The sequence below is a fragment of the Symsagittifera roscoffensis genome, chromosome 2 (assembly GCF_963678635.1).
Source record: "Symsagittifera roscoffensis chromosome 2, txSymRosc1.1, whole genome shotgun sequence".
In the NCBI taxonomy this organism is placed as follows: Eukaryota; Metazoa; Xenacoelomorpha; order Acoela; family Convolutidae; genus Symsagittifera; species Symsagittifera roscoffensis.
The window spans coordinates 9,991,910-10,018,211 of NC_087063.1; the positions used below are offsets into that span (position 1 = coordinate 9,991,910).

Consider the following 26,302-nt stretch of genomic DNA (forward strand, 5'->3'; position numbering starts at 1 on the left):
ATAATCAATTATCTGGTAATTTTGTGGTCGCAGAGTAAAATAATCGATTATATGGAGAAAACAATCCATTGAAAAGCTTTATTTTTATGACGATTATGTTGGAATTATAATAGATTATAATAAATAGATTATAATAGATTATAATATAAACAAAATTGATATAAAAATTCGATCAAAACACAAAAAAGTGCGACCTCAACTTTTTCAAATTCTTAGTTGCCTGAGCATAGAAATATAAGATTTTTAGCAGCAAAACAAGCTTTTAAGTAAAGTTTGAACTGAATTTCAAGTTTTTTTTCGTGTCTTGTTTTTACATCATTCTCAATCCCATCAGAACTCGAAATAATAAATTTGATTTGAATGGGCGGGATGAGCGGCAGGTATGAAAAATGACTTAACTCAACAAAAAAGACTTCGTAAATTTGTTTAATTTGCATCGTATTGTAATGGGGGAGTTGGATAATGTATCTTAGAATAAAATCTAAAAGTCTTTTTTTTTGAATAAAGTCATCTTTCATGCCTGCTGCCAATCCGACCCATATTTGATTTGGTGAATACTATGATGTTTTTCTAATGTTTTTAATTTTCAGATCATCTGATTACTGCCCGTATGCTTTCAGTAGTTTGATTACTATTGAATGAATTTTCTGGAATCTTTACAATTGTGTTTGTACAAAATCTGATTTACAATGATGATTTTCTACATTTTTTTTGCATATTTTCGAGCTCAAAATGTGATTTATATTGACCCATTTAATCATTTCTTTTAAAAATTTTTGCCCGAGATCTGATTTACAATAATGATTTACTATGATTTCATTGCATATTTTTGAGCTCAAATCTGGTTTATATTTACAATATTCTTGAATTTTTACATATGTTTTTGCACAAAATCTGATTTACAATGATGATATTTTGTATTTTTGTTGCATATTTTTTGTGCCGAAAATCTTGTTCATTTTGATGATTTTCATGAATTGTGTCGTTTGGTTTGAATTCAACTTTTGCTTTGAGTTTTCATATAGCACGCTTTTAAGAAGAGAAAAATTAATTTTTCTGACAATATAATTAAATTTTTTGACAACATAATCGATTTTATTGCAATTTTATGGCGATAGCAATAGTTTTTATTGCGATTTTATGGCAGTTTTATGGCGGAAACAATAGATTTTATTGCAATTTTATGGCAAAAACAATAGATTTTAATGCAATTTTATGGCAAAAACAATCGATTTTATTGCGATTTCATTTTGATTTGAGGGCAAAAAAATAGATTTTATTGAGATTATATGGAGATAAAAATACATTTTAGTGGAATTACAAGGCAATATATTCTTGATGAAAATAATCTATTTTCTTTGTATTATAATAGAAAATGTTGCTTAAATTGGTTACACATAATCGATTATAATGGCAATATTTTCGGCAACATTTTCTCAATATAATCTATTTTTATCCGAGAAACTTCGGTGCGGGTGGTGGTATACAAACCAGTCGAAGTATAAACCAGTCGGAGTAGCAATCAAAAATACCAAAAACACGTAAGTGTTATATAATAGTTATGCAACAATTGCAAAAATTATGCAAATTTCCATCTTATGGTGTAAATTTTCGGCTGGTTTCAATATTCTGCGCAGTTTCGGTTGGTTTTTACTTTGGCTGGTATATTCACACTCTTTAAGGGTTTTCAACTACTGTGACCCGGATGAGGCTCTCATTTCCCTGGACCAGAGCGAGCGGGCCAGTGGGTGTCCACTAACTGTGCCCATGAAGCAGACCAGACTGATGAACTGTCTCCGCAACCAGTGTCCATGTGCCAAAGAGGGATCAATCACACCAGCCGCTTGCCAGTCAGGTAAACTTATGCGATTTTTGGATCTTGTTAACTATCCCCCCCCCCCCCTATGATACCTTGTAACGAATCCCCCCTATTGCAAAAGGGGGGACTGTTAACAAGCTTCCATTTTTTATTACTAATTTTAATGAGGTAAAATAACTATAGACATGTTCCTTCAAATGTGTGAATCGTTTTATTTAAAAATCATTACGATTTATCGAAAAATATCATAAGGAAAATTATCAGTAAAAACTGCAATTACCCCGCAGAGTTAAAAGGAAAGGAAAAAGAGCCACATAGTACCTATTACAACGCAACATTATTGCAGTGCAAAAGACAGAATAGAATGTTCCTACAGAGGCGAAGCTGAGCTTCACGCCACTTGCGATATAACACAAAAAAAATCGAAAAAACAAAAGTGTCGAAAAAAATTAGATCTATCATAATGAATAAGACAAGATTTAAAAAAAAGAAACAGCTGAGGTAAATCAAAACTTTTAAAGCATTTATATTGTTAAAAAAGCTTGCACTCAAGTAAGCTATTTAGTTGGATGGTAAAAGAAAGCGGAAACTAAGACGACAAAAAGTAAACCGAAAGCGATGAATTCGAAAATTAAAAAAAAAATCTTTAAATATTTTGAACTGCGAACTTATTGGAGTAAGACTAATAAAGATGCACAGCGAGAGTAATAGATCAATAAGCACATTATACGTCGCACATACTGCATGCATATCGTGTACTGCATGCATGCTGAAATCTTGGACAACGTTGTTTACAGGAAAAAGAATTGAGTACCCGATTGCTCTACCCTTGCTATCGCAAGGGTAATCACCTTTATCTAGCGGAAAAGGTTACATTTTTCCAGAATGATTCTCTTTTTGTTGGAGTAGGAGGTGGCGCCTTGAGATTTAGTTTTTCCTACTAGCGCTTTAAATCACAAGAAACCGATTTTAATTATATTAGTCGGGGTCAATGTATGGGTCAAAACACGACTAAAAAGAATTCAAACAGATAAATCACTCAACTTTTGTTTTACATTTCTTTAAACTTTAATTTAGGGTGGAGAAATAAAAACACCCAATACAATGTTTCCTTACTTTCAAATTTCAATTAATCTCATTCAATTTTTCAAAAACAATTTTTTCGCTTTTTTCTAATTTTGTCTCTTTTGTGCGCTTTGCGCAAAATACGATTGACTTTTAATCAATAAAACAACACCTAAACTTCAATATCAATATCAAATTAAGTGCAAAGGATCTACAAAAAGATTGGGCTAAATGTTTTTGTATCATGGGTTTTGTGATAGCAAATACGTATTTGGAAATATTAAACTCGAAAACTCTTCCTACCTAAACGCTCAATCAACAAATATCCACACATGAACTTGAAATTGCGAAAACTACAAAACGAAGCTAGTAATTCTCCGTACCTTTCTTTGTTAATAGTTTCAGTAGTATAAAAACTTCAGTAGTTTCAGTATTATTAGTTTCAGTAGTAGGGGTGGATTTTCAAGAAAGTTTTGAAAAATTTGTCGAACTTTTTTTAGGTATACCAAAATGATTTTCTGAGCTCTCCCAAATCATTAAAGACCCATTTTGACCAAATTGTTGACCAAAAATAACTTTTTTGGAAAAATTTTACCAGTAATCGCGTTTTTTGGGCGCGCGCTCCCCCCTCAAAGTTAGTATATTTTGTGCCAAAGGCGCCTTTAGAAAAATTTTTAAGTCAGTCCGCCAAAAATGGATATTTCAAAATATTACAAAGGGGTGACCCTTTGAGTCGACAGGGGGTCGAATCCATGAGGAGGGAAAAAGGCGTCCGCCCCTGCCCCCCCCCCCCCCCGCTAAATCGACTGATGTGTGCTTATGAAACCTCTAAGACGAGAAAGGGCAAGTTCATGCTTCATAGCTTCATAAAACCATTTTGAGCCAAAAATAAACACAAGACAATTGAACTCTTCAAGCTACATCAATTCTTTCACGGAAATTAAAAAAGATACATCGCGACTAACAATGCTTCAAACAAATACACCGCTCAGTTTTGTGCAACATTTCTTAGTGTTAATCAATTTTGGCTCAAGATGACTGAAAAGTTTCAATTTCTAAAAAACCCAAATTTACTTGAGCAAAGCATATTCACAAATTAAATCAGAAAAATCAAGTTTCAGGACATCCTTATTAATTAATTTTCCAGCGCGCTTGCCAATTCAGACAATGCTTTGTGTAAATATTTATTTTTAGATCGAACGGCGTTTACCCAATTTCAGAGAAATGAGCAATTGAGAAACAATGATGAACATTGCTATCAAGTAATTCTCTGATAACAAGCCTCTGAGCTGAAAACCGATCATCGATTGCCTGTAGAAAAGCTGTATTTTATGCGTGTCTTGAGGTCTACATTCTTTGCTAAAGTTCGAATTATTTTGCTAGTTAATTCGAAACTACAACATGAATTTGCTCTCTGATGAAAAATAAACAACTGAGATTCAAGATGCAAAATTAAGTTGAAAAAAAATGCAGATTCAAGGAAGTTAATGGGGAAGGAATACCCATTGACATTTAGAAGAAAATAATTTTAAACAAGGATAGCCGATTGCTGTTCAAGTAGCACAGAAGGTTCTGACCATATTCATAAAAAAATAGTAAAAAGTATAAATATTTTTAATTTTCTTCAAGTTAAAGTCGTATTTAGCGACTGATTTGATTCAAGAGCTATACGATCGCGTATAAAAATAGTGGAATAAGCATGATCAACAACAATTGTTTTGAGCAAAATAAAAAAAACGGGAAAAAAATTTAAAAATTTAAATCAACTTTTCGCACAGCAATTAACAAAAATCGTTTGAAAGTTTCTTAGCCAAATAAGCGTTAACTGAGATATCCACATCTAGTTTTCTGTATGGTGAAAGCAAGTTTTATTATCGTAAAAGCCTAAAAACAAAAGTGATTTACCATAAACTCGCTCAAAATTAGACGAAATCTCAAAAATTTTGAGACAGACTTTTTCAACACTGGGACAAGTTTTTGATGTTTTTAAAGGTCGTTCAAATCACACATAAAAAGGCTTTGATACAATATATCGGTTGATCCATTCCGATGATTATTTGTGGTACCTGATTTTGCGTGGAAAATAAAAAAAAAACAAAAAAAGGACAAAAATAAAAACACCAGAATACAAACTTCCTCCCCATTTTCAATGGTCGGGAGAATAATTACAAACAAGAATTGACACGGCATAAATTAGCTCTAAAAATGCAAAATGGTAACTAAGAAAAAAAATTAAAATTTTGCTTTGGAAAATGAAAACTTCACTTTTTTGAATCATCAAGTCGGATACTATCTCGCAACTTCTGTCTCAGGTTTTTTCAGGGTCATGCCTTGATAAGCTGCATAGCTTTTTGCATGATCCTTGGTGCGTTTGATTTGTACATGCGGTTTATTGTTTACCTGTCTGTATAATATTACTCTCCTAAATAAACTATATAAACTATATTCACTATGCACCGTATTCGAACCACCGTCATAAAGAACATGCCTAAAGAACCCCCCCCCCGTCATAAAGAGTATCAAGTTAGCGCCTCTGTTTCATGGTCGCTTAAAATTGCGCAAACACTGGCCCTTTTTAAGGCAAATAGTACAGATGCTATTAAATTCCGTATGCTATGCAGCAAAAGTGCCACTAATGACCACTCTGTTTTGCAAGTCAGGTCGGAAAGAAATTGAATTCTTAATATAACAAAACATTCGCTGGCTTGCAAGTATAAAGAAAATAGTTATAAATTATTAGGCTCAAACTATTTTCTATGTCTGTTTTCGGATTGAACTATGGAGTTTTTTTAGAATTATCTTTCTGCAATTCAAGGGATGGATGATGAACGTTGGTATTTGGCGAACATCGTAATCTTGTCTGGTTCCTCTTGTTAGAGAAGTTCCAGGACGCTGGAGTTAGGGGCATCAATCGTTGTGTCTTCTTGTGACAACGACTGTGATCCCCAATGAAATCAATCCAATTTCAAGATGGTTTGCTATGACGGGTTTTTCTGTATTATGTAGAGAACTTGTTTTGTGTGCAACCTCGTCTGGGAATGGCGTGAAGATCGTGTGTGGAAGGGATGCCTTGTATATCGGATCTCTACGTATACTTGAACATCGAGGTGGTCATTGGTCTAGTTCAATGAAGTCCTTTTCTGCGAAGTCAAGTCGTACACTAAATCCTTTGAGTCGTGATTGTGGACGGCATGTCGGTTGTGTATAGCCATTCTTTTGTGCGAGTGTGATGGGATCATCTGGTCTTTGGATGTTCATCTTTGTTGTTGTGTATGATCTATATACTGCAAAGTATAATTTACATTTTATAAAATTATGTTAGTTCGTTTTTTTTTTCATGAATTTAGTTAGTTGTTTTCACAAAAGCGTTTTGTTTTAGTTCGGTTATTTTGAAGAGTTACTCACCCTTGAGTACCTCTTATTAAAAATAGAAGTGTGGTCACAAAGCGTGGATGTAGCGCGGTGGGTTAGGCCGGCTATAGAGCATGCTCAGGACGTCCTCTCTGGTGGGTTAGGCCAGGAGTGGGAGTATGATTGCATGCTGTTTCTTTGAGAGGTCCTGTTTTGTGATAACGTTTTATGTTGGGTTTATGTTGGTCTTTCTTATGTTACTTTGGTTGTGTCCTTTTTTCAAAAATCAAATTGTTTTTGGTATGGGTTTGTCTTGCGACTTTTTTGTGTTTTATTATTTCTTTCTTAGACTTTATAATAGTCTTCAAAAGAATAAATTATCCAGTCTTAAACTGGGTTAATCCGGTTTGGGTACCGTTGGTTTTCTTTTCTTAGTCATGCTGTTATTTTATGATTTGTGGTGTTTAGTAAGCTGCGTTGGTTAGTTTGGTTTAGTATATAATTCCTTTCCAACCGGGTTAAAGGAAAGTTTGAAACTTGTTATCGTTTGGTAGAGTTGTTGAGTGTGAAAACTTGAAACTTAAAATCATTATTTAAACAATTTTTCGTGGGCGAGCTGTGCGAGTTTGGGTAGCATTCTTGAGCGAGTGAATGAAAATATTTGAAAAGGTTAGTACTGCTTTCTCATTTTATCAATTTATTGCATAGAATTTGATTTTTACTGCGTTTTGGGGAAACTTAAAATTATACATTTTCATCGTATTTAATTTTACTGCTTCGTGGGGAAATAATTTATAAATGAATTTACTACATTTGGTATGACTCTTACTACATTATTTAGTGCAAGAAATTAATGAATTTTAAGCTAATTTAACAAGTTGTATTTTTAATTTTCTTTTCTGTTTTGTAGGTGATCGTGGTGTGAAGACTAGAAATATAAATCAAACATTGATAAAAAATGGTTAGTACTAATTTAAATTTATTAGTTAAGAGTATTTCAAATTATACTTACCTTAATCTTCTGGGAAAAAGCCGTGGGGGAAGATTTCGTGTATCATATCTGATGTTTTAAGTAATTTTGCTAGTATCCGTATGATGTTTTTAGTTTGTAGCAGTGGCCAAAGCAATTGAAGTGCTTTAATGGTTTTTAGTTCTTCGGTGCCTACTGCAAACTCGTAAGGTGTGTTTTGAATGAGGTTATATAATTTATGATTGTTTTTAGTATTGTGAATGAATTCTAATATGGGTATTTCAATAGGCTGGATGAATTCATGCGGGATAAGGAAGGGTCTGGATTCTTCGGCATTAAAGGTCTTCGTGATGGGACAAATATATACATTTGGGTAACTGGGTCATAGTTACGGAGGATGCCGTGGAGGTTAGTATCTTTGATGCAATATGTAAAATTTAGGAAAAATGGTGACGTGTACTTTGCGTTAAGGAACTGAAAACGATGGTGAGGTTGTCTTGATGGGGTGTGCAAATCAAAATGATTCTGTATAAAACGATAGTATGTATATGTGTGGGTTTGTTTAGTGCGTAACATAATATCGTGGGAACAGTGCAAATCGCGTTCATGTGGTGAAAGAAAGTGAAAGGTTAGTGAAAATAACTGAAATTTGTCGTGGAAACTTTTGTAAGCATGAATATCAGCTAGTGATTCTGAAATGTTGTGATCATACTTTCTATCAAAAATATTAAGTGTGAATATGTATGATGTTTTGATGAAAAATTTTTCTGTTAGTTGCGGGTTAGCGAAGCGGTCTTTATCTAAAAATTGGTCTTAATTAGGTCGGATGATATTATGGTCGCAATATTCTATTGTGAATTCGTTAGCTCGGGGTGCAGTGAATGTTTTTAGTAATTTTTTGTATCCTACGTAAGTAAATTGTCGAGGTGTTAGTGTTGTAGTGAGTCTATATAGCATGTCTTTGTTCTTTTCTATGTTGTCAGGAGTATTAGTTAGTGGTAGGCAAAGATGATAATAAGCTGTCCAATGAAGTTTTGGCATTAAAACATGTTCATCTACAAAACTACGTGTGTCATTAGTATCGTTAGGTGTGTTTAATGTATATTGCGGAAATGAGGGTAAGGTGATTGCAAGAAAATTTTTCGTGTTAGTGTGTTGCGGGTGATTAATATATTCGCAGGCTGTTCCGGGTTTGGTCGGGAATGGGTGATTTGGGAATTTTCGTTTAAAAGTGCGATAAGCTCGGTGAGTGCTACTAGGTGTTTCGGTGGATGTGGATGATTGTGTGAATGATGCAGTGTAAGCTGAGGAGGGTGTAGGAGTAGGTGGATTTGAGGATTCTATTGTGGAAGATAGTTGAAGTATTGTGAGGGTGTTAGGGTGTATTAACTGTTGTTGTAGGGTAATAAAATTATCGAGTTCCTGGGAAATTTGGGGGGTATCTGGAGAATTATTATATGATCTGTCGGAATGAAGTGGAGAATAGGTTGGGGTCACTTGCGAAGCATAAGAAGGAGTGGAAACGGATGGGAGTGAATGAATTGATGGAATTGGTTGAAAAGGGGGTTTTGAAAAACTGAGGAGTTGGTCTGATTATAATTTGATGGAGATGGTTCGGAGTCTGCAAATTCGTCAGGGGTTTCTACATTAGGGTTATTAAGTTGTGAGATAGAGTATAAAACTGAAATATCTGAGTTAGCATCAGAATTCGTGCTTGATGATATATTAATAATCGGAAATTCGGGTGGTGGGACAGCAAAAAGTGGGATTATTGGGATTTGAGTTTGGAGGTTGGCTGGGTGGGAATTTGAGCGATGTAGGGATCCAAGTTGTCGGCTCATCGTGGGCTAAAAAAATGATTATTTTGAGATTGAAAAGTGGTGGTGTGGGGTTGTTCTATAAGTTGTTCGAATGTATTATCATTTTGAGAATGATGTGGTATTATGTGTTGGATGGGACTTTGTGTTGTATTTGGTCTAAAAATTGGATTATGTGTGATTGCGAGGTTTCGAAAAATACGGAGAACTAATGATAATGGATGGTTTTGTGGTAGGGTTGGTATCTGTGGTGCTGTAGGTGTTGTATCTACATTATTATGTTCTTCATTGTATGTGTTTGATCTCGTGGATATTTTTGTATTATATTCTTTTATTTGTGCATCTAAAAGTATTTTGTTTATTGATGATGAAAAAATTCCAAAAAATCCTGCAAATAGAATACGTGCTACACTTGCTTGTCTGTTTACTTGTGTATGTATAGCGCATGTGCTATAGATTCCTTTTAACAGTGAAAAAAGAAATCCTATAAAATTAAACATGGCGTATAAGATAGTTAATTTTTCTAAGATGTAATAGGGCCATCCTAGGAAAGCTAGAATTTTGTGCTTTAGGGTGACAAAACTGAAAATATTTATAGGAGAAATATCTTGTGGTCTGTATTTTTCACCGTTTAAATATATGTAGTCTTTGATATCTTTAAAATATCCGCTGTAGTCTTGTGTATAAATGTCTGCAAATCCTGCGGTTTCGGCAAGTTTTCTTAAATTCTGGTCAATTGATTGTGTTTGTATTGTGTCCATTTGTGTTAATAATTCTTGAAAGTGTTGTGTTCTAATGTGATGCTGGATGTCTGATTTAGAATATATTCCAATTGATTGTATATCAATATTTGAGTTACGAGCAATGGCTCTGATGCTTTCAGGTGAAAACTTTTTGAGTGATTGCATTAATGTAGGGTATGGTGTAAGGAGATAGTATTTATCTTTATCGGGATTTAATTGTACTACATTGTAGCTATTTTCGGATCCACATGAGACTGCGGTATCCCAAAAATATGTTCGTCTTGAAAGTGTGTCGACAAAATGTACTTTATTTTTATAGAATATAGGGATTCTTTTATAACAACTTTTATCTTCGAAAACATATAATAGTGATACTTTTTTGGTGCAAGTATAAAACCATAAAATGTTTCCTTCGTAATCTAGAAAATTTGATCAGTTTCCTGATAATAAGTATCCTGCGTAAGGTATTTTTAGTACTGCTAGTGCGAGTGATTGTAGGATTTGTGTCCTTTCCAGTTCGCATAATTGGTGAAGTGTTTCTAATTCGGAGAGTGACATTTCTTGAATAATTCGACTAATTGTCTAGTTTAACTTCATATCTAAGTGGATATCATAATGAATAATACCAAAATCGGTGCTATTCATTAGTGATAGTTCTTGCAAACGTGTGCTTTTACTGTCGTTTGGTTTTAGTTTTTCACCTGGTTGACCTGTGCTTTTTGAAAGTTAACTGGTATGTATAATGTTCCTTCATTTAGAGGGTGACTTGTGGCATAAGGGTCAATTTTTATTTTTCCAGTGGTCATGTCGAAACCTTTTTCGTATTCGACAAGTATTTCAGAGTATTGTGTTTTATAAAGCGGATTGCTATATTTACATGCAAATTCTTTTTCTTGATAGATTTGGAAACGTGGTAATTTATTTTCTATATCATGGATGTTTTTGAAATCAGTGCTTTGTTTACGAGATGGGTTCACGTGTTCGTATGGAATTGATTCAAAAAATATTTTTCAAGAAATTTTATCATTCGAGCGTGTATTTTTGCTACTTGAAAAGTTGTGCATAAATCTTTGGGAAACCAAACAATTGTTGCTTGTGTCCGTGTTGTAGGGTCACAATAACCTTGATCATTTTTGCAAGGTAATCTAAATCCTTGATAGATCATGGTGTTATCAGATAAATCTCGTGTGAGTTGTACTTTTTCGAGTTGTATTTTCCAATCGAAAAACATTATTTGTTGATATCCTTTATTTTTTGTGTCTGCTTTGCAGTTTGAGGGGTCATTTATTCCAATGTGTGGTATCTAATGTTTATTGTGTATGTCATAAGTTAATCTTCCGTGTGCGCCGTTGTATGGATATTTTTCGTCTAATTTGATATGTCCCTGATATCGTTCAAGTTCTGCTTGATGTACAGAATCGGCAAAGATTAGAAAATTTACTAATTTTCTGTCTGTGTTTTAATTTCTTGTTAGGTTTAGTCTGAGTAAATCATTTTTACAATCATCGGGATTTAGATGTAAAAGTCGTTCTATGTTACTTTGGTAAAACGATTCGTAGTCAAGTCGGTTTTTATTTCCGTTTGAAACTTGTGAACAATGTACTTTCTTTTTAGAAAAGGTTGCTGTAAATTTATATCCTGTGACTGTTGTTGCTCGGGCTTTTGAATATAATGTTGCTATTACATTTGTAGTTTCTATAGCTTGTGGTTCTGTTTCGCATTGTGATACTTGATTTATTGCATATTTGTGTAGTGTTTTTTGTTCGTTTTCTTCACAATCGTAGTGTGTTACTAATAAATCCTGGGGTCCTGTGCGAGGAGAAGGATTTGTGTTCCGGTTGGAAAATATGAGAAAAAAGATGTGTTGAAATGTTAATATTTTTAGAATATACATGTTTATGATAATCCTGAGTATGGGTTATAAAATGTGATGTAACCAATTGTGTTTTTGGTATATCTGTCGTATTTATGTATTACTTCAGTTGTTATAAACGGTGGTAGTAGCGATTGAGCTGTTATATTTGGTGGATTTAATGGGTAGGGATGTTGAACAATATTATTAAGTTTGATCGTGATTTCGAATTTCAATTGGAGACTATTCTGTTGAAGTATTTGAATATTGTGTTCTCGAATATCTTCGTGGATATCTTGTCTATATTGTAATCTATTGAGTGCCCAACTGTGGAGTCGGTTACTTTCTTGATTTTGTCCAAATAATGGAGGAGGTGCTACGAATGTGTTCCAATCTAATCGTAAAGGGATATTTGTTGATGATTGTTCTCGATATCTAGCGTCGAGGTTATTCGGAAAATTTAAAGGGAAAAGCGTCGGTGAAATTTGACTTAATGATGGTGTTGATGGTAGTGATAATGTTTCTGGTAGTGATGATAGTGTTGTATCCGTAGAAATATCTATTGGGTCATTCACTAAGTTTGGTTCACCTTGTGTATATGAGTGTGTTGTCCAATATGGTAGTCGTGCGGTTGGATTGGGGGGGTTAAAGGAATTTTCACGTATTTGCTCAGATCTTGGTGTTGAACCTAAGTAATCTGAGGGTATACTTGAGGTGCTACGTTGTGAAAGGAGTGGGGGAGTTTCTGGTAATGTACTATTTGGGTTTTCTGAAGTAGTTGGTGTTGGTGATTGGGGTATATCAAAATGAACTCTAGGGGTTTGAAAACTTCTGTTTGGTCGTGGATGTATAATTTGTCGATTTATTTCTACTGTATTTTGGTTTTGACTAATGTTTCTTATTCTAATTAATTCTTGTGGTAATGTGGGGTACAAGTTATATGTTGGTTCACTTAGGGGTGCCTGTCGCTGAACTGGTTCTAATGGTTCGGATAAGCGAGCGTGTCGTTCTTCAAAATTGTATGGGTTATCTTGAAAAGAAATTCGTGTGGATGTTTGGGGGTTTTGGGTAGTTGTAGGCATTGTTGGGTTTTCTTGGGATGATGCCGGTGAAGACTGACTTTGTGATTGTTGGTTAGCAAATTTTGAAAGTGTTCGATTGGTTTTTTCTAGTGGGAAGATTTATGTTTATTGTAGTATTCTTCAATGAAAAGAATTAAAAGGATTGTTGCTAAGGCGAATGTGATTATTGCCTTTTTTACACATTTGCACATTGTCAGTATTAGGGATGATAAAAATATGATGAAAATTACAAATAGTAAAAAAATATCTGTTCTACTAAAAATTGTCCGTATCATTTAAATAGACTTTGGATTATCGTACCTGTGAATATGATCAATGATTTGGAAAATTTGGAGATATATTTCAAATAGGGAGTAGAAAATTAAGAAAATGTTGCAAAAAGTTATTAAAATGATTATAAAAGCTTCAAAAGTATTAAATAGAAATTTGAACAAAAGTTTGAATAGTATGAAAAAGTTTAATAAAAGATTTAAAATTGTATTTTTAAAGATATTGACTGATCGAGAGAAAAACATTTAAGAAATGATTTCCTCGTCGAATATTTTTTGTTGTTTGAGGCAAAATTCAAGCGTGGTCGAGTTATTTATGGATTTTTTGACAAGTGGGTTGAGTTTTGTGAAAAATTGTTGCGGGCTAATTTTATGGTGTTCGGGTGGTCTTCTTTGCTTTATTTTTATTTGTCGGGTGATCTGGGGTATTTTTGAAATATTTGTACTTTAGGCTAAATGATTATGGTCCTTTTTTACTTTAGGCTAATTTGTTATTTTTGGTTGGAGGGTTTTTGAGGTCTGAGTTGGGAAAATATTGTCGATCTTTGCGTTATTAGATAGGGGAGGGTTGTAATATTATGGTGGTATTTATTTTAGTTGTCAAGTTTTAGCGAGTTGCTTATTTTTGGCCTGGAGGTTGTAAAGTTATAGTTATAGATATACCTGGAGTTTATTATCTTTCGGCTAATAGGTTGGTGTTAGAGGTATAGAAGGTGACGGATTTAAGTGAATCCTATTGGCTGAATCTGAACTAGAATTGTTGCGTGTTTGTCAGCATGTTATTTTGAAAAATGAAAGTTCAAAATGATCCAGAGGTGCAAAGATTATTAATTTTAAAATTAAAATTGTTTTTGAAATTCAACTTTCTTTAATATTTTAGATTGTGGGATGAATGTTTTGTAGTTTTTACGTGGTTGATTTCTAAGTCGTGATAATTCTCTATGTTTTGATTTTTCTACTTGTTCTTTTGGTAGAATTTTTTTAATCATTTTCCTATTTTTTCTTTCTTTTTGGGGTATTTTTGGGTCTGGCGTTTTTGTGTTGTTTTGAGTTGTGGTTTGTTTTTGAATTTGATCTTTATGATGAACTTTGTGTTGTTCATCTAGTTCTTTTTCTGTATGATTTTGAATATTTTTTAAACCTGTGAAAGAATATAATTGAGTTAATTCGCGTAGTGCGCATTCTTTTGGGTAGTAGGGCAATAGATTGTTACGATGTTGAACAATTTCTTTTTTGGTTGAATCTGTGAGTTTGTACGTTACGTCAGTGGGTTTGTCAATTATTTGGTATGTTCCTTTTTGAAGGGTTGTAATTTTTTAGAGATTCCTTTTTGTGTAATAAAGTTAGGTATTAAGACAAATGTTCCATTTTTTTAATCTGTGGCTTGTTTAAAGCGTGAATTATTTTGGTCGTTAATATTTTGCCTTTGTAACAATTTCTTTGTTACTTTTTGGTAAATTTCATTGTGTTTTTTATCTCTATTTTAAATCCATTCGGTGTGTGTGCCGGAGGCTAATTTAAGAATTTGTGGGTGATGAAAATGATCTTCATCATATGTGTGTAAAGGTAGGTTATAACAAATTGAGTCTTTATTTGGTTGGCAATAACCTTGTGCATTTTTATGGGAATTTGCCGTAAACATAATTGGCTTACGTGGCTTTTGATTAAAAACCATTTCGTATGGTGACATTCCTAAAGTTGTCGTGTTTGTGAATTGTATGCTAAGGGGAATAATTTTACATCTGCTGACCATTCTGTGTATTTTGTATCATTTCCATTTATGATACATCTAAGATATTCTTGTAGTGAACGGTTCATACCTTCGACTAAACCGTTTGTCCAAGGTGCATGAGATGTACGTGGTTTATGTTTGATGTTGTGTAAGTGGCATAGTGTGATTATTTCATTATTTATGAATTCTTTACCGTTGTCTGTAACTAAGATTTCGGGTAGTCCGAATTTAGCTATCCAATGTTCATAAAGCATCGTGTAGGCGTAATAGGAATTACAATGTGGTACTGGGTTGAGTGCTACATAATGTGTAAATGCGTCAACAAGGATCATAATGTAGGAGTTTCCTTCTGAGGATGGTGAAATTGGTCCTTTTGTGTCGAATGAAATGCGATGGTTAAAATAAAAACTTTGTCCTTTAAAAACTTGTTTTTGTGCTATTTGTTTTTGATTTGGATAAGGTTTTTTTAATTGACATATTATACAATCATTGCATAATACTTTTATCCAAATTGGTGCATTTGGGAAATAAAAATTTTGGGTAAAGTTTGAGTATGTTTTTTCTGATCCGGAGTGTCCTTTAGTATTTTGTGTATGTGAGATATTAAAAGCTATTAATGTCATACTTAAAGGAAGACAGGGAACTTTAGAATAATTTAATTGATATTCTAAAAGATCTGTATTTTCATCAATTGCTGTGTTATTAAATTTTCGGAAATATCGGAGGAGTTTTATTTCCTAAAATTGTGGTATCTGCTTTTACGGGCTGCCATGATTTTAGTTGTCTAATTACTGGGTCGAGATTTTGATATTGTTTTAAAAGTTCAAGTGTAATTTTATCTGTTGGGGGGAGAAAAATATTGTCAATTTCTAGTTTTGTTAAAGGAATTGTGTCAAGTGGGTCATGAAGGTCAAAAACTTGGTTGATTGTGTATTTTAAATCCTTTGTTTGTGGTCCTGATAAATTTATTTTATCGGTCAAACTTTCTTTTTCAATTAAAGGAAAAGGGTCTTTTTTATGCGAGTATTGTTTTATTCTTTTTGTTGAGTGTTATTTTTTATCCATTGTGAGTATGGAATTGGTTTAAAAGTTGATGTGCCTAGTAAGTCAACTTCGTAGTGATTATTCTGGCAATCTAAGTAGAGTGAGAAATGTTTTAGGTTATTTATCTGTGATTGATCAATATCAGTTTTTACTGCATATTTGCATTCTAATCGGGGTGATGTTTCATCTTTTGCGAGATAAAATTTAATATTTTGTGGTATTTCAACTGTAGTTTTTTGTGTGAGTAATTCAGGTGGCGTATTTCGACTTAATGTATCTGGTAATGCAAGGTTTTTTCCTGCTGTCCAAACTATATGTAAGTTTGGAAATTTCATTAGAATTAGTTGAAATCTATAAACTCTATGATTTGGATTTGACTTTTGTGTAAAGAGAAATATAATTGAATTGTAATCTGTGAAGAGAACTGTTTTGATCCAAGTATCAGACATTCATATTCTGTAAGTGTATAAATTATAGCTGTACATTCTCTCATTAGAGTTGAGAGTCGTAGCTCTGCTTGAGTGAATAATCGTGAATTTGCTGAAATATGGTTCATTTTATTTGTTCCACTATGTGATTGTAGCAATGCTGCACCGATGCCAAAGTTTAAAGCATCGCACATTGAATAGAATGGTTGATCTGGATCTGGAATTGTGTTTGAAATTTGTTCAGTTAAAAGTTTTTTAATTTCTTCAAATCGTGTTTGGTGTTCAGTGGTCCATTCAAAATTATTTTGTTGTCTGAGGATATTATAGAAGGGTCTTAAATATAATTGCATTTTGTAAACATATTTATTTAAGAAATGTAACATTCCAAGGAATTCTTGGATTTTCTTTTTATTTGTTGGTGGCTGAAGTTTTTGAATAGCATCAAACCGTGATTTTAATGGAGTGATAGTGTTTTGTTCAATATTATGTCCTAAAAATTTAACGAGTGTTAGAAAGAAGTGTGATTTATCGGGAGCTGCTTTCAGATTTTCGTTCTGAAGTATCTTATGGTATTGTTCTAAAACTGTAAACATCTCGTCTTTGGTTTGCGATTGCATAAAAACATCGTCTAAAAATGTGATTGCATTTTTCTTGAGTATTAGTGGTCGAAAAATTTTCCTCATAAAAGCTGAAAAAGCTGCTGGTCCTATGGATATTCCATTGAATAAGCGATTGAATTCATATTGTTGATTTCCAATAACAAATTGTGTTAAACGTCGTGATTGTTCACCTAGTGGCATTTGATTATAAGCACTATAGTGATGAACTAATTTTTCCAACGTCAAATTTTGATGTTGCGTAGACTGTTGAATATTTTAACAGTTGTTTTGCTAATTTATCAAATTTGGTTTGTGTAATTTGTGAATGTTCAAAATTAAACATTGTTAAAAATTTTTGCTGTTCTTTTGTGTAATTTGTTATATGAATGTTGGTTTAAAATATGGTGTCTTTGTGAAGTAATCTGTATTTCTCTTTTCATTACTTATTATATTATTTATAGATAATTCTTCGTCAAGAATTGTTGATCAGCAAATGTCTAATAATTTTAGTATATTATTAATGCGGTAGGCTACTTCATTTATAGGTGAAATTGTAGCATTTGTTTCACAATATCCTAAAAGTCCTAATGTAATGTTACTTGATATGGTGTATTGTTATACACGTGTAATGAAATGATGTCGGAATTCGTGTTTGTCGAATATTTTATGGATGAGATCGTAAATTTGAAAAATTTGTGAATAGGTTTAAATTCGAAGTCTGACATAAAAAGTTGTTGTTTATTTTGACTTTTGTTATACTGGTGAACTTGTTTTATTGAAAAGTTATATATATTTCCTGATAGTGGTTTTAGGTGTTTCCGTTGTTGATTGTAAATGGGGTAAAATTTTGAGAAAAATGGTGGTTGTTTGTTTAATCTTTGGAAGAATGTTAGGGCTGTGTTTTTTGTTTTGGTGTATTTATCTTTTATATGTATCTTACTATTTAAGACGTTGATTGTTGGTATATATTTAGAGATAAATGGTATGCCAATGATATTGTGCTTAATATCAGTAATATGAAATATTTGTTTAAGCGGTTTGCTTAAAATTTTGTTTTGTTCCATTGTTCTCGTGGGGAGAAGAAATAACTGGATTTTTCCATAATTTACTAATGTTGATCCTTGTGCTGTTGTTAATTTACTAGAGGTTTCAAGAGGTGTTAAATTTGGATGTTATGTTTTAATTTCATTCCATGTGGAAATATTAATTATATTTGATTCTGCTCCTGAGTCAATTAAAAAATCGATTTCAAAATCTGGTGGTTGAAATTCTTTATTTTTTGGGCTTTCTAAGAGAAATAGAATTGTCCAACTTTTTTCTCTCGGTTGTCCTTTTTGTATATTTTGATAAATATGTTTTGTGTTTGAGCATTGTGTTTTGTCTTTTTTATCGGGTTTAATTACCGTGTTAATTTCGTTTACTTTTTGTGTAGTTTGTGTATTATCAATGGGTCCAAATAGTAATTGTGGAGGAGTTCTAATTGATTTTCATATTTATGTGAAGTGAAGGGTTGTTCATATATGATAGGTTCATAGTCGTTTTTGACTGTTATCATATTTACTGAGATGGTATTATCTGTATCGCTTTCTGTATCTGATGATTCACAATTTATATGATTTATTTGTATTTCGTTACTTCCTGTGTCATCAATACCTGGAGGGTCTAAAGTTGTTTCTTCATTTGTTTGCACTTGGTTAATGTGTCTTCGATGTTTTGGTGTGCTACTTCTGTATCGATGTTTAGAATCAGGGTAACGGTTATTATTCCTATGTGGTGACTAGGAATAATTTCTGTATCGATTATTGTAACTTGAGTTTCGATTTTGTGAATTATTTCGTGATCTATTTTGGTAACTATCATTTGACCTGTGATAATTTGATCTATTATATGAATTATTCCTTGATCTATTGTTTGGATAATTCTGATTTCGATTGTTTGAATAACTTCTATTTCTATTATGTGAACTGTTTCTATTTCTGTTGTATGATGAATTTCGTGATTGATTATTGGAATAGTGTCTATTCCTTTGGTTTGATTGGGAACTGGATCCAGAAACAAATTGTGTTGTATTGGAATTTGATCGTGAATAGTTATTTTGGTTATTTTGGCTATTCGATCGATTATATGTATTTTGTGAGGAATTTCGTGTATTTCCTCGTTCGGGTGATCTACCTCTATAACCTGAGTTATATGGTGATTGGTTCCTTGTGTAACTTGGGTTGTTCGGAAGTGGTTTTCCTGAACTGTTATTACTATATATTTTTTTGTTTGGTAGATTTTGGTCTTTTTTCATGTTTTGATAGAACGATTTATTTGGTTCTTTGTGCTTTTGAGGTTTATTCTGATTGTCTTGTTGTTTTTGTCTACATTCGGAAATACTGTGTCCGTATCGTCGGCAATAATTACACCATTTTTTGAGAGATGGTTTGCCTTTAAAGTTTGGATGTTTTTCGTAGATATTTAGTATTTCAGTGATTTTTTCAATCAGGTCCGTGTCTGATTCTTGTATGTTATTTATATGTGTAGTATTTGTTTCAATCCGATTAACATATTGTAGTTTTAGATTTTCTGTTTCTTCGAGTTTCATTGTGATTTCTATTTGTTCTAGTTTATCTACTAATTTTCGAAAATCTCAGTCTGGTTCTCGAATTGAGGAAGGATGAGATGCTCTCTTTTTTATAGCTATTTTCCGTAATTGAGGTGTCATCATTAAAATTTCTGTCAATTTTGTGTTTTTGTAGTCATGTGTATTAAGTGAATATGCCTTTAGAACTAGTGTTTTGATTCGTACTGCTAATTGTTTAATTGTTTCATTTGGTAATCTGCGTATTTCGTTGCATAAAACTCTTTGATGCTGTTTGTTTCTTTCAGAGTCAAACATTTTTGAAAATTCTTGTGTGAATCTGTTCCAGTCTGATTTTATTTCTATGGGTAATATTGAAAACCATTTTTGAGCTGCGCCATCTAGGGTTGTTTGTATTAGTGCTGTGCGTCTATGTATCCAATTTTGATGTAGTGGCGTATTAATTGGTTCGGGTCCTATATTTAAAATTAAATTTGCTGTTACTGCATTTAAATAATCTTCAGGGTCTGTTCCAGTGAATACCATCAGTGGTTTATTGGATGTTATTGATGATCCACCCATGAGGTATGGATTCATTGTCATCTGTAGTGATTCTGCGGCATTTGGCATTTGTGAAAAATTTGAAAGTTGATTTTTTGTTATTTTATGTTGCTGAAGGTAATATGGAAGCGGTATTTCATTTTACATTTGATTTGGTTGATAAGAATGCATTAACATTGGGTTTTGTGGTTGTATTGGTTGAAAAGACTGTGTATTAAATGGGTTTTGTATATGCATTTGTTGTGGGTTTTGTATATCTGTTGGGTTTTGTGGGTAAATTTTCATATTTTGAGATTGTTGCGGTCTCTGTGTTCAATATTCTTTAGTATATGGTGCAAAAATATCTGGTTGGGGATAATCATCTTCCTCAGACGATAAATAGTTTGTATTAAATGGTGTATGTTGTTTATTTTTATTTTGTTGAAAGAGTGGGTAATTTTCACTATAATCCTGTGTAGGTTGTGGATTTTCTGGAAAATTTACTGAATTGTTCGATGTTTTTGGGAGATTCCAATAATAGGAACATACGTGGTTTAAATTTTGTGTATTTTTTCGGGGAGGTTGGTTTGTTTTTGGTTGGTGAGCATAATTATAATTGTGTTCTGCAAAAGTGTTTCTTGTAAATTGTTTTCGTTTTTTTGACGGTATTGTCATTGGTCTATACGTTTGATAGTCCATGTGTGAATATTTTGGAGCAACCGAAGGTTTACCGGTTGATTGTAATGTTACTTGTGTTAGTAAGGTATTTTTATTTCTTGGTGTTGTCAGATTGGGATGTATTGGTGAAATACTTTGTTGTGTAGTTGTTGCTGTTGTTTGGACGATTTCTTCATTTATGAAGTGTGATGGTGTTTGAATATTTTGTTGTGTAAGATTTCTTGTTCCATTAAGATTTTCATTATGTATGACTGTTGAATTTAAGCTGTTATTTTGTGTATCAGGTAAAAATGTATTATAATTCAATGGTGTTGCATCAATGGTTAATGGTACTACTTTTACATAATCTTTGTGAAAAGATATTGTACTTATTGCTTGACTTGAGATAGCTTTTGGGATATTTAGAAATGCATGATGAGACCAGTCAGAGTCCCAAACGTAATCTGATTGTTCTGATAGAACAGTGTCGTCATTGGTATTTTGAGGTCTAAAATTTTTTCTTGCTTGTGAAATTAAATCTAAATTGTGGGTAAAATAATCTATTATAAACCATGCTAAAACTTTTTGTAAATCATGTTTAGTGTTTTGTGAAACATCTTCTTTAGTGAAATTTTCGCGAATTATATGTAGAAATGTTGAAAATACTGTGATTTCATTTCGTACTTTTGTATGTTTGGATGTTTCAGTTGGTGATATACTTTGAACTTCTGTTTTTTCTAATATAGATATATAACTATATATTACTGCAAAAACTTCGTTAGTGAATTTGGAGTTTGCTCTTTGTGAATTATGATATTGTATGCTTTTGATATATTCTATGAATACTCTTGAAAATTCTAGTTCAAAATCGTCTGTTTGAGTTACATATTTACGATGGGCTGTATTTGGTGTGCTGAATTCTATGGTGTAGATTCCATATTGTTGGGTTAGATTACATATGTCTTTCAAATAATGTTCAATAATTTGTCTTTTGATTTTTACATCTGGGAAATCTTCTTTGCATGGGCTGATTCCTGGTTCAAACAAATTTACGAGTAAGTTCTTGCAAAAATCGTGTTGTCCTCTATCATCGAGTGAATCTATAAGAAAGGGAAAAACTGCTTCGTCATCTGGACTTTCGTCACTTTGAGTGTGGCTCATTTTTTCGTTCGATGACTGTTAATATATAACTATCAATGTGTCTAATTGGTTGATTCCAATTATACAGGTGTACTGGTTTGTATTTATTTTGCTTTTTTATTCTTCTTTTTCCTCTTTTTGATGAATTTGAAGTTGTTTCTGAGTCAGGGCTTCGACCCACTTCCGACCCAAACTTCCCTTTGAACTATTTTGAGATATCCATATTCAGCTGACGGACCCTAAAATTTTTCTAAAGGTGCCTTTGGCGCCAATATATACTAACTTTGAGGGGGGAACGCGCGCCAAAAAATGCTATTTTTTGGTCAAACTTTCCAAAAAGTGCTTAAAAACGCTTTTTTTGGCCAATGCTTTTCAAAACTTTGCCTGCGGCGCAGAAAATTTGGCAAAAACACGGAGCGCGAAAAGTCTTTTTGGTTGTCCTAAAAAAAGTCGACAAAGTTTTTGAAAATTTTTTTGAAATCCCCCTCCCCCTTCGCGAGAAAATCCTAGGCCCCTGAACTACATAATCAAAAGTTAAATTTTTGTTTTCCTTTAAAAATTCCGTTACAAATTCCGGCCAGAAACGAGAACGAAACATAGCCAACAGAAGCTTGAAAAAGTCAAAGAACTCAATGAAAAAAAAACGACTGACTGTTTGTGAAAAAATATCGAATTCACAAAAACCTACTGGATCGAAAGATAAACAATTTTTTCCGCTGGAAAATCTATTAATTAAAACCCGCTTTTGAATCTCAAAATCAAATAAGTTTTTTTTGCTCCATTTCCGATTTCTTTATTGGAGAGCGTTATTTACCTTCCTCAATAAATAAACATAAAAAATAACAACCTCATTAAGTGTCTTCAAGACAATCATTATCCTTTAAAAAGTGAAAAAAAGTTGCAAAGATGTCATTCTTGAAGGAGCCCAAATAAATTATTATTTCTCAGAAGCTTTCAATTTTTGAATTTCGAGAAGCAACATCAGAATAAATCCATTTAAAAATCAAATGATTCTTTTATGATTGATTTTTTTTGGAGAAAACTGGGTCATTAGGCAAATTTTTCTATTTCGCCTTAAAATTCAATTAATTTAGGCTCAATTTGGAAACTGAAAAAAAAATTTCACATTTTTACGCCAATTCCGCTTTTGAAATGAAGATAGTATTTTGTCTTTCTCGTAGCTAAGGGAATTTCAATTGAATTTAACAAACTCAAGCAACGAAAACTCAAACTTGAGCGAGATCAACTTTTAAGATTTTTTCCTGATAAAATAAGCAATCATTGACACTTATTAAGTGCCACAAGAATAGAAACTCATCATAACAAGATATTTTTTTCAAACACTGCTGTTCATTACTGCATAGAAATAATAGAAAAGAAATTAAGCAGTTCGCCTAAGTATGATTCGACGCCGCTTGATCTGGAACGTTTCGCATATGATTCCTTATTTCATTCCTCGATTCGACTCAAGTGTTCATTGGATTGTCTCAAGATGGGTGGATCCCGCACATTTTTGAAAAACTTCGTTCGCTTAAGTTGAACGCCTTATTCCGGATTCCGAAGAGGAGCAAGGTCAAAAACTCTAAATCGTTGAGAAACGTTGACAAACAAATTTCTAAAACAAACTTCTACATTAAGAAAATGCTTCTAACGCTTATGTTACCCTATTTAACCTAGAAAATTGTCGTCTCCTGTAATGAATTATTTAAAATGATTCAGCGCATATGAATACCATAGCAACGAACTTTGTCTTTTACAATACGGGAAATTACCTGAAGATATCGCGAATTACCTGAAGATATCGCGATCGAAATTTATCATGTTGCTCTCTTGATAGCGGTAGACTGTTTCCACATTCTGCCACTATCAAGAGAACAACAAAATATATTGCAAAGGACAAAGTTCGTTGTTATGGTTTTCATATGTGCTTAATCGTTTAATTATTTCTTTAAAGGAGAAGATAATTTTCTCTCTCCTCTAAAATGATGCTTCCCTGATTGATTTATATCACAATTTAGGGTTATATAAATAGTCTTTTACTATACTGGAAGGGTCTTTAAAGTGAAAGATCCCATTAGAGGAAACCATTTTTAACAAAACATGAAGCAAATCGCCTTGTCTCCGATTCAAATTCTACTGAAAAACAAAAAACCAGCATATTTCAAATGAGGAAAGATCGTTCAACAATTTGCTCAAGTTCTCGATCTTCACCCAGAATATTGTCTTAACCCCTGACAAAAATATAAATTTAGAGAAAAAAAATACAAAAAAGTTAAAAGATTGCTGCGCATATTTTGAGTAACTATTGCTTTTCTCAATTAAAAATACCATTATTTCCTAAAATTCAAAAACAGATAAAACTAGAACAATGAAAACTATTTCAAAAAAATAATCCCTTTATAAATATAATCCATATCTCCTCCGGGTCTTTCTGGAACAATTTGATTGTTGATTATTGTTTTCTACAGAAATGTTGCGCTGAATAACATCAATTTTTTAAATTGCAATCACTTGTGAAACGCCTAATCTCGTAAACTGCTCGGTCTCATTACATTTTTGTCCTTAAGGACATATTTTAGGATCTATTGATAGTGCATTTAGGCCTTGTCTCAATGCTAATGGATATGAAGGCGAACATTTGGTAATGTCTTTTACGAATAAATGGGTTCTTGTTTTGCCTTCCGTAAATCCCCTGCAGCTCCAAATTAGAAGCTGAAATGAGATTGTAATTGATCGAATCTGTCACTGAGTTTGGCAATTGGTGCAAAGGATTTAAGCAGATCGGTTTTTTAGCAGACCGGTTTTTTAGCAGACTCAGAACTATTATAAAGTGTGATAGCTAAGTTCAAACGCGGCATAGGCGATTAGCGACTGCTGCGCTTCAATTCAACACGAGTGTAATTGTGCGCGTAAATCTTTGTTTTGCCGCTAATTTAGACTTTTATTTTTTCGAAGCTGATAGTTGTGTTGACAAATCGTGAGATAATTGACGTAATTGGTGAATCTTGGCCCCAGACTCTGCGTCTTTTTGAATGTCAACAAATCATCCATCACTTTATTACGTTGGTCTGCTAAAAGACTCATATTTCAATTTTTATGCTAGATGATTGGTCTGCTAAGCGAACGGTCCGCTTGGCAACTATATAAGCATATAGAATTAGACCCGTAGTGACAAAAATGGATAAAAAATCGATTATCTACAGATAAATATCGCTAAATATACAGATTTTAGATCCTTGTAATTTTATACAGTGAAACTTTGAGTAAATACTTTTAATAATCAAATAAGATTTATTGTGTTTCGGTAAAATTTTAAACTGTATAACTTCAAAAATAACCAAAACCAAAAATCACTGAAATCTTTTTTCCCGTATCAAATACCTGTTTTTTGATGAAGTTTTTGTATATTATTCGAAACGTAAATTGTCTGGAGCTCAATTTTAAAATGATATTTCACTTGTGATTTTCTTAAATTTATGGGGTTTAAAAAGAGCTTTCTAAATGAATTTGGGACAATTAACGCGCGATATGTTTCACGCTATTGATGTGGAAGCAGCAAATTAATCCAGCTTAGAAATCGTTTCTAATTAAATTGAGGCATGCTAAATGGATTATTTAACACGTTCACATATGGGAAACAGTTTAATTAGTACTTTACATAGCGTGTGGAATATGCCTTAAAAAACTCAAAAAAAAGTTTTACCTTTGTTCTTTTTTCTCACTAAATTTCATCATTAAAAAAATGCGAAAACTTCTCCGTAAACCTTCAAAGGCATTCGGAACATTCAGTGCTTTGCTCTGATATAGCAGTCTTAAATGCAGGTTATATACAGGTTACATATAGATGATTTACAGATAACAAACAGATTATCTACAAATTAATTGCAGATTATATACAGTTTTAATACAGATTAAACAGGTTTTATTTTACAGATTGTTTACAAATTTTATACAGTAAACTATTTTTTATCCGACTTTCGAAGAAAGGTCGGACTATTTATGCTTGAGTTTTTTTTTATTTAGTCAACTTTCGACTTCTTAACTAGGCATTTTTGGCCAAAATAGATATTTCACCTGTGATCATTTTTTCTAAAGTTACGGGCGTTTGAAAATAACTAATTAGGTCATTTTGGGATAACTAACGCGCGGCTTAATGCGTTCTTGTAACACGCGTAAGCGACAAACTAACGCGTACCAAAATGAATTGAGGCCAGCAATTTAGCCCTTTTGAAACACTAAAACACGCTGAACACACTCTTTGTGTTTTACATAGCATGTGGTGTGATAAAATTGATTAGAAAATATTTTTCTTTTTTTCGATTACTTCGTCAATTATTCATCTAAAAAACCTTTTAACTGGCCTTAAAAAGCAGCTAGAACATTCAGAGTGTCGCCCTGATATAAGAGCAGTCTTTTTTATACATTAAAATTCATTTAATTTTGGTGAAAAAGACAACATTATGTTTTTATAGAATCGATTATTTCTCGCAAAATAGTTGTAGATAAATTGATTTTTCTACTTCAAATTTTCTGCGTATTTTTTGTATATATTAGATTCTTATCCATTTATGTCACTGCGCGTAGTTGGATTACTATGTAAGAGAATTAGGCTAGTATTTTTTCTATATCGT

At 32.7% G+C, this 26,302-nt stretch overlaps 1 protein-coding gene across 3 annotated transcripts in view; it reads left to right on the forward strand.

Annotated features, from left to right (window-relative positions):
• LOC134839242 (uncharacterized) overlaps nucleotides 1-26,302 on the forward strand; it is a 36,436-nt gene that overhangs the window by 8,400 nt on the left and 1,734 nt on the right. For all 3 annotated transcript variants that reach the window (XM_063854732.1, XM_063854733.1, XM_063854731.1), the window contains one exon: nucleotides 1,683-1,855. In XM_063854732.1, the coding sequence (XP_063710802.1) occupies nucleotides 1,683-1,855 (173 nt within the window). The remainder of the gene's footprint in view (nucleotides 1-1,682; nucleotides 1,856-26,302) is intronic.